This window comes from Trachemys scripta, chromosome 9 (assembly GCF_013100865.1).
Source record: "Trachemys scripta elegans isolate TJP31775 chromosome 9, CAS_Tse_1.0, whole genome shotgun sequence".
Classification (NCBI taxonomy): Eukaryota; Metazoa; Chordata; order Testudines; family Emydidae; genus Trachemys; species Trachemys scripta.
The window spans coordinates 2,241,829-2,251,440 of record NC_048306.1 but is presented as its reverse complement, the minus strand read 5'-3'; the positions used below and the strand labels follow the sequence as shown (position 1 = coordinate 2,251,440).

The following is a 9,612-nucleotide window of genomic DNA, read 5'->3' as shown; positions in this document are numbered from 1 at the left end:
ATTAACGTTTCTAGTGGGTAATTGCGGATTCATTCAGGGGTTGGCTTCTCTGCTCAGAATGAGAAAAGTGCCGAATATTGCCCCTCACTACTGACCTTGCAAGGGGTGATTTGGAGCTCAAAGGCTCAGTATCCGTTCCATGACCCTGTCCCTTTAAATACCAGGCAATTATCCCAATATGATTCTTTGTGTGGCTGTAGTGCCACTCTAGGTTTCAGTAATTGCCAAGCAATTAACCGCCAGCGCCCCTTCCTAGCTCATTCCTAGCGCAGGGCAGAACATTTCTGACAACAGGAAATCTTGGCTAACCCACAATGTTTCCTGTGGTTGTATCTGTTCTGTGATGAGTCAGTATCAGACTGATGCCTAGGACGATGGCCTGGGAGCCCCACTCGCTGCTCTTCCTGATTCTGTGTGACCCGGGATGGAAAACTCTGCTCTCAGTCAGGAAGATCAGGAACTTCCATCTCCCACATCCCAGCCTGCGACCCCAACCACCAGGCTGTAGAGCAGGTGTGTGTCTCTTGCTCCACCCAAAAAGCTTTCCTGAATCAAAAGGTTCCCCTCCAAAAATAGATATTTCAACAGTTCTGGCTTGGGGACAATGCTCGAAGGGGTTTGGTTTTGATCCAATTACTGTCTATTTGCTGCAATGGTTCCAGAATCAAACAAACAGGAAATAAGTCCAGTGTTTTCAAAACATGGGGGGGAGGGTTCTTTCAGAACGCATGAATAATCTGATCTCTTAATCAAATACTTTCACTAAATGAAATACAGAACAAAATCTTTTCTTACAAACAGGTACAGGAATATCTGTATTTTACTCATTTTAGAACACGATTGACAGCTTTTTGTCACGCCAAACTTTCTTTCAGGAAGACATTTTAATGAGGGGGTGTAATATTCACATTTTTCTCTATTGCACAGTGTTTTATTAGCATTATTTTTGGTCATCCTTTCCTATGTCATTAAACTGCATTCACGTGCCCCCAGCTACATGCAAGCTTATAATTTTAAAATGTCATGTATAGGTTTCTTTTACATACATTACACCTTATGTAAAAATTCTACATTCATTGCTCTTTGCCAAAAGGCAGGTAAAGTAGATAACCAGGTACATTAAAATAAATTCTCCTTTGAACATTTTGCGCCAGAAAATATGGAAAATGGAAGGAGAAAACAAACAAAAAAAAAAGAGGACAGTGTTGTGGCATTAATAGCGTCCAGATGCCCCAAAGAAACCCTGTTTGCTACCTACAGTGTTGGTTTACAGTTCAGTCTTTCTTTGTCACAGTCCCCAGGGGTCTCGGCCTCTTTAAGGTAACTCCCTTTTCTTGAAGAAGAGCTTTGCCGGGTGCTGTTAAACTGATAGACTCGCAGCTTAAACAGATGTTGGAGCTTCTCTTGGAACTGGTGTCCAATGAAACAGTACAACAAAGGGTTGATGCAACTGTTTGCAAATCCCAGGCAGATGCCAAAAGGCAAAGTAGTGTCGATGACGGTTGTAATGTCACAGTTATCAATGATGTTCATCCGAGCCAGGGCATCCAAAAAGGTTAAAATGTGGAACGGAAGCCAGCAAATTAAGAAAGCCACAACAACTGCAGCCACCAGTTTCAAGACTTTGTCTCTTTTTTGTTTGTTTTTCCTGAACTCCCGTGCTTTCATTAAGTGCATCCAGATCCACACGTAGCATGTGGCTATGACAATTAAAGGAATCAAAAAGCCAAGAGTGTTTTTCATTAAGGCTGTTCCAGCAGACCACTTTGCGTATTTCTCATAGGGAAAAGCCATAATGCAGGCGTTCACCCCCAAGCTTTCAATGAAGTACGTGTCACGGAAATAAAACGTTGGCAGGGAAGACAAACAAGCGAGGCCCCAAACAAGTAATGCTATCAATGAAGCTTGTTGCAGTGTTCTCCTTTGAGATCGAATAGGATAGACAATAGCCCGGTACCGGTCCATGCTCATGCAGGTGATGAAAAATATACTTGCAAACATGTTCAGAGACAGAACGGAACTGGAAATTTTGCACATCACAGATCCAAAAAGCCAGTTGTATCCGTAGGCATAATAGGCTGCCCAAAGGGGAAGTGTGGCTAGGCACAACAAATCAGCCATGGCCAGATTGAAAATGTAAATATTAGCAACGGTTTTAGGGCCGTGATGGCGGCAGAGTACCACGACCACCACACTGTTGCCAGCAAGCCCAAGGACAAAGATAACACAGTAGAGCACCGGAATCAGTGTAAATTGATAATCTGAATAGAGAAGTGGACAGGGGGAGGGAGACATCTGCTCAGTCGATACGTTTGTAGCGGAGGAATGTACATCTTGAAGCGTTTCTTCCGTAGTGTTGAGCCTGGAGTAATTACTGTACATCTTGGGGATTGGCGAGGAGATAGTCACTGCTGGGAATTCTTGTGCTAGAGACACCTTTATCACCACATTGTTCACCTGCAGATATAAAACAAGTGTTAGAGTCAAACAGAGCCTACAAAATTACCTTTGCTATTCTCAGAGCTTCTATCCCAGTGACAGGGTACAATCAGCACCAAAGAGAGGTGATGGCACGTCCTAAGTAGGCCTAGCAAAGGGATGAGCTTCTGGGTTTGTTCTGAAATTCTGAGGAGGTTCTTGCTGTGGGCAGCAGAAGGGAAAGCCCATTGATTCAGGACAAGTCCCAGGCTGGGTTTCTCCTGATTCTCTTCCCCACGTGCTCATCCTGTTTCCCAGCTTTCTCACAGCTGACATAAAACAATCATTCTTTGCACGTCCATGCAAAGAGTTCACAGTGCTTTACAGGCATCTCACCTCCCAGCCAGCCCACAAGCGAGGCAAAGCCCCATTTCATGGAGTGGACAATTAAGGCATGGAGAAGGCTACAAGGCTTGCAAATGTCACACAAGGACTAGTGCAAATCAGGGAATAGAACCTAGTCTCCTGCCTCCAAGTGCTGTGTATTCACTGGAAGAGAAGAACGTATCAGGGAAGCAAGGGCCTGGTCCTGCTCCCAATGAAGTCAGTGGGAGTTTAGTCATTGGACTTCAGTGGGAGCAAGACTGACCTTCAGTTCAGTAATGCAACGCAGGAGCAACACCACCACATAGCTACGAATACAGGAATAAAAGACAGACCTCGTTCACATCTTTTGGGGACCTACTTCATGTGACATTTCAATTCAACATTTATTGCATGTGCACACCAAGCAGAGCATTAGTCACATTGTATATTGGAATTGGAAAAGGTTCAGAAAAGGACAACAACAATGATTAGGGGTATGGAATGACTTCCGTATAAGGAGAGATTAATAAGACTGGGACTTTTCAGCTTGGAAAAGAGACGACTAAAGGGGGATATGATAGAGGTCTATAAAATCATGACTGGTGTGGAGAAAATAAATAAGGAAGTCTGATTTACTCCTTCTCATAACAGAAGTAGTAGGGGTCACCAAATGAAATTAATAGGCAGCAGGTTTAAAACAAACAAAAGGAAATATGTTTTCACATAACGCACAATCAACCTGTGGAATTCCTTGCCAGAGGATGTTGTGAAGGCCAAGACTATAACAGGGTTCAAAAAAGAACTAGATACGTTCATGAAGGATAGGTCCATCAATGGCTATTAGCCGGGATGGACAGGGATGGTGTCCCTAGCCTCTGTTTGCCAGAAACTGGGAACGGGCGACAGGGGATGGATCACTTGGCGATTCCTGTTCTGTTCATTCCCTCTGGGGCACCTGGCACTGGCCACTATCAGAAGACAGGATACTGGGTTAGATGGATTTTTGGTCTGACCCCGTATGGCCGTTCTTATGTTCTTATATTTTTATGTAAGAGTTTAATCAATAAAAAGGATGTCATTTTGACATTCCATTATTTGTCATTATGTAAGATAAAATGACACTTGCTGTTCGTTTAAATACTCGTGGAACCATTTATATTTATGCTACTAACAATCCTTGCAAGGGATAAATGCAGCCCAGACATTTCAGACCTAGCCAAGGTCTCCGTAAGACACGGGGAGTTTTGACCGGGTAAGGACTGCAGGATCTGTCCCACTGAGATCTAACAATACTGTTTTATTTAACAAAGGGTGAATGACAGCCTCAAAAAGCCTCAATATTTTCTATCATCTTAACAACTTTAGGCAATTCTTCTCATGCATGATCATGTATGGTTTGCACAAAATATTTTAATACTACAGTGAATAATACACTGCCTAGAAAAATCTGGTAAAACGGACTTTTAAATACCCGGTTATCATAATATAGTAAGAATTAAATTGGCAGCAGATAGATGTATCCTAATACATTAGTGCTTCTTCACTGAAAGTCTCACACACACGATCTTAAACTCAATTTACTGTTAATTAAACAGTTCCTCCACCTTGGTGAGGGATTTGGTTTGGTTTTTGTTTTTTAACTGTGTAGATCACCTTTTTCTCATGCCTACTCTATCCTGAAACCTTTCGAAGTGTTGGAAATAGAGCCATGAAGTCTTATCTGTTTGATTTACTCTCAGTAGGACTGTTTTATGTTTACTTTTAGATAAATTATTATGAACTAGCACCAGCTGTTTCTACATGCTCAACTGTCTGCACTTAAATGATTCATTTCAGATTTTTTATTTTCATTTTATTTTTTTGTAAAGTATTGTACTTATATTTGCTATGCTTCCACGTAAAGCAGCATGACACATTGCCTTATGGTAGGTAAAGCAATGTATTTTTAACAAAATTTTAACAGTAGATAAACAAGAAGTGACGTCCACTTACCTTAAAAGTGTTGGAATTCAAGCTGAAGATGGATATAGAATAACGTGGTCCCTTATTCCACTTTCCTTCTAGCGGGCAACATCTCCAGCTCTCTGCTTTCTTTCTGATACATTCTGTTGTCTCCACCAGGATACTTTAACCTACATAACTCCAGGACTGAAATATGAACGCTTGCCAGTTTGTTGATTTTTTTTTTTTTTTTGGCAGCAAAACTGATTGAGAATCCCCCATCCAAGATCATGTGAGTACACATAGTAAATCAGAAGAGGAGAGAAACAAGAACAAAATGAAATTCGCATAAACATATTGAGCTGTTTTGCTAACATAGATAGTGGGTTCCTTATACTAGGAAGGTACACACACACACACACACACACACTGTAGTTAATGGTTTTCAGGGGGAAAATCCCACTTTCTTTAAAGGATTCTCAGTCTCTGACAACAAATTCAAGAGAGCAGTAGATGTTTGTGCTTATTAAAGAAAACAGGAAAGTCAACAAAGGGAGTAAAATGTGCAGAAGATAATGTAGACTGTGGGAAGCAGGAGGGGAAACTGAGGCGAGCTCACAGTGGGAAAATATTTAATTTGTAAGTGAAGGAAAAACTCAGGGGGCTGCTGCCTTCTGATACACAGTATGGACATACATTACCCAGGTGTCTTAAAACAGGTACCTTGCTTGTGAGATGATGCACAAAAGTCTAAGTTTTCAGCAGAGCAAATCCCAGAGCAGAGAGAAGAATCATGCTTCGAGGTAAAGCAACAACAAGCCCATTGTTTAAAAGCACAGCAGAGCTGTAAGCCTGCAAGTTCAAACCCAGATACAACGCACAGTAAATGGTGCACATGAACGTGCTTCCCCATCATTCCCATTTTGTGCTTCTTTTACTTGTACGTTATTTAGTTGAAGACGCTCGTGCAAGAGGATGGGTGCAAGCTAAACATTCACAAGCACTGTAAACATTTTGTTCTCTTGTTAGAAGTCTGCTTTCCTCTGCCGCCCCAAACATCTCTGCTGGGGCTATGTGACCGCTCCTCCCAACGAGAAGGGACACTTGCCATGCAGAGAGCGCCCCAGGCCCAATGCTGGACATTGCCCTTAAAAATGCCCAGAGGGCAGAAAGCTCTTCTCTGCCTCAATGCTGCCCCCGCTGTAGCTTCCCTCATTGCACGTGGCCTGCACGACACAGCCTCCACCACCAGCACTTCTACGTGCCTCTTGCAGCTCCGCATAGACCACTGGTTCTGGAGCGCCGGCTCCCTCGGATGTGCCCAGGAGCCCCACTGCCAGCAGCCCACTACAGCCTTTGCAACCGGCGGGCAGAAGGTCCAGATCCTGCCCACTGCCTGCCACGACCTGGACAGCACTCAGGCCTGCAGCAGTAACAATCAAATACCGCCCCAGAGAAGCTGGCGCTTGGGGGGCTGCTGCAGAGAGCTGCCCCCGTTCTGGTGACTTTGGGGTTTTTGGGGCTGTTCTCAGGGAGCTAGCCCCTTCTGTCAGGCGCGTACGTGATCCGCACACCTCGCAGCCATTACTGTAGTCACCGGGCAGGCAGGGCGGCGCTCCCGTCCCACTGCACGGCCGCGCTTTGAGGCACAGCCAGACCTGCCTCGGGCCCACACGCAGCCTGGTTTGTTAGTGCCCTGCCTGCTGGAGCAGCTTGTCTTGCCAGCGCCAGCTCACAACACCCTTGACAGAGCCGGTGGGAATGGCCCTCTGCTGTTCCCTCACAGCCTAACCGGGTCGTGGCGATGTATCACTGTCCCCTTTCCTGATGAAAACGTCAAGAGAGATTCTCTCTCAGACTCGAGCACCTGGCTGGGGCACTGGCACTAGCTGGGGCTGCCTAATTCAGAGCCAGCTCACTCCAAATCAGGGATTTGACCCTGGTCTTCCACATGCCTGGGGAGTGCTCTGACCGGCAGGATGGACACAGTCACCCCCAGTGGAGCTGGTGACTTGGGAAGAGCCTCTTGGGCCAAGCGACATGGAAGGGATCTGTTCAAGAGAACATGGGAGGGGAGACGCCACACCGTGCTCCCCTGATGGCAGAGTTAACATCTGCTCGGAAATCCAGCTAATGCTGTTAAAAACCAACCTCCTGAGACTCTTGGGGCTCAGTGCGCCCTGGAGACTGACCTACCCTCTCCCTCCACGTGGAGCCTGTGGCCAAGAAGCACATATGGGAATGGGATGATTTTGCTGCACCTGATCAGCCAATACACAAATGTCTGTTTCCAGTGCTGGCTCTTTGCACAAAATCCCATTCCCTAGAAAGCAAATCAACCACACTGCTCGGCAGACTTGCTTTTGAGTCAACGTGTAGTAAAACCTGGCCCTTACCGCACAAAACAACATGATTGAAAAGCAGAGAAACTCCCTTATTCCCTCTTTTCACTGCAGCACACCTCAGCCAGTGCTTCATGGACAGAACGACCGAACAGATGTGCCCCGGATTTAAAATCTACCGATACGACAGTGACGCTGCTCTGGGGAGAAATGTAGGAAACGAAAACAGTTGCGTGTCCCAGTGAAACCATGTGCCACGGGCAGATAAACAGCACATCCTGAATCCAGAGCATCACACGCATCTTTCAGGAAGGACGATATAGAATTCGCCCTCCCTGCAGGGTAACTCCCCCGCCCACACATCCCCACTAGCACAGAGCCAGCTCTAAGATTTGGGGACCGTAAATCCAAATCAGAGCCAGCTGAAAAGAATATGTTGGGGTGTGGGTTAAAAATAAAGTAACCTTGTTCTCTTGAAATTCTTCATGGCAAGTTTCAAAATTTTTCAGTGATTGATGAAAAACAATTAGTTTTCAAAACAAAAAAATAAAACTGTTCTCATTTTCAATTCAGTTTGGGGGGATTTCCACCTCCCCCTTCTTTCTCTTTAGCCACTGGAAAAGATCAGGGGAGAAGGGGCAGAAACAAAAACAACAAAAGAAAAAAAGTCTAAAAATGTTCAGGTTTAAAATTTAAAAATACAATCTGAAAAAAATTTTAAAACAGAAAATCTTCCACAATTTTTTTAGAAGGCGCCATGTAATTAGAAACCACTGAGAATGAAAACGTTCAGCTCGCTCATATCACGATGCTCCAGCACTACAAGGAGGAACGTAACTTTTGAACGCTGTAACGAGGGTTATGTTTCACTAGGCGCATCGTGTTCTCTATTGGATAATTAGCACCGAACACCTCCGTAGAGAACGCCTGGCACATGCACACAACACAAACCCGACTCCTTTCAGAGCTGCAGCTGACATCATGTGCCTCGCACGCATGAGAAAAATTGCACGTTTTCACAAGCCCACGTCATTGCTCAATAGCCCTGTGCTCATGTGCTGCTGGGCGGGAGTTGAGAGAGCGTCGCCCTGCAGCCGTAATTCTTGCTGCCAGCTGCACTGTACATAACCGCTTCTGACAGCGCCTTTGCCCTGCTTGTTCAAACAGCCGATAGGCTTTGTAACGAAGACAAAAAATCAGTAGCATGTGAAAGTTTATTTTGCATGATACGGAGAGCAAATTACTGTTTAGATTGAAATATAAACTGTTTTCTTCTCCAGATCCTTTTCCATTCCTCATGGACACTTGCTCTATCTGCCCTACCAATACCTCTGGGAACGCCTAAAACCTCACCATGGCTTGTCTCAGAATAGGTCAACCTGGTAATCTGAGGCGTGATCGCAGCAGCAGAGGCTAGCAATGGGAGGATGTGCCCCAGGTCCCCCGCGCGCTTGCACGGCCCACAGGGAAGCTAGCGTCTCAGCATCTAGGCTGCTGTTTGTTGCCATGCTAGAATGGGGAAAGCCACGGTAGCTACGTCCTCCCGTGCTGGGATCATCCCTCAGATTACAGGCCAGACGTACCCTTAGTAGCAGAGGGATAGGCCCAAAACAGGCATGGCCTCTGGCTCCAGCTCCAGGCGAAAACATCATCACCAGGTGGGTCTTTGCACACTGGCCACACTCCTCGCACACCCATTCCGCAGAGACCTCTGGAGCTGGGCTGGTGGGGCACCTAAGGAGGAGGGGCTTGGCAGTGTACTCCCCCTTTCTCTAGACTCCCCAGAAGCTCCCCAGAGAGATCCCACAGGAATCCAGGCCCACAGGGTGGGAGCGGGCGGGGCAGGGAAACCGGCTGATTTCCACTGAGAACTCTTCTTCAAACCCTCCTGGTGCAATCCCAGGGTGACACGGCCCTTACCCACTAGATCAAGAACCATGCTTTCGAGGGGCTCCAGCAGCTGGGAAGACCAGCCTGACACATGGCGGCAAATGGCCCTTTTCCTCTCAGACAAACGACAGGCAACCTGCAGGTTTTTGGGGACAGGGGCAAGGGCAAGGCCAGCCAGCCCTACTGATGGACAGATGAGCAGGAAGCGCCGTCTGTTTCAGCCCCCTTACCTGAAGCTAACCCGGATCGGAGCCTGCGTTGGACATGTACACGAGCATTGGGCCCTGCACGTCTATTGTGCTCATCTTGCTAACATCTGGCCCAAACGTTCAACGGGTTGGTTGGAAAATTACAACAGTAAAAAAAGCTGATTAAGGAGAGTAAATATGAACCCATAATTCATCATATTGTTTTTGTAAATTAATAAATGTACATTAAGGAGTTTGTGTCTGGGGTTTCACGGGGAAGCTGATAACTCTTGCTTTCCCAGCCCTCGCCTGGAATATTCCAAACAATGTCATATTTCAAAATGTTCTAGCAACTTGTCAAGTTGTACTCTTGAGGTTAAAACCTCCTTGGCCTGCCAAATTCCTCCATGCAGCTCCAGAATCACAAGGCATTTGTGGATTTAATTTGTTTCTTTTAGGAAAAACAT

General features: G+C 45.8%; 1 protein-coding gene across 1 annotated transcript; it reads right to left on the bottom strand.

Moving 5' to 3' along the window:
* Positions 1 to 792: 792 nt before the first annotated feature.
* AGTR2 (angiotensin II receptor type 2) lies at positions 793 to 5,095 on the bottom strand. The gene is made up of 2 exons (XM_034782360.1): positions 4,777 to 5,095; positions 793 to 2,457 (listed from the first exon to the last, which is right to left on the bottom strand). The coding sequence occupies exon 2, from the start codon at positions 2,380 to 2,382 to the stop codon at positions 1,255 to 1,257; it is 1,128 nt and encodes a 375-aa protein (XP_034638251.1). The 5' UTR covers positions 2,383 to 2,457; positions 4,777 to 5,095; the 3' UTR covers positions 793 to 1,254.
* Between the last annotated feature and the right edge of the window lie 4,517 nt (positions 5,096 to 9,612).

Excerpts from the sequence above, each read along its gene's own strand:
- AGTR2 (XM_034782360.1), bottom strand. The coding sequence starts at position 2,382 with ATGTACAGTAATTACTCCAGGCTCAACACTACGGAAGAAACGCTTCAA.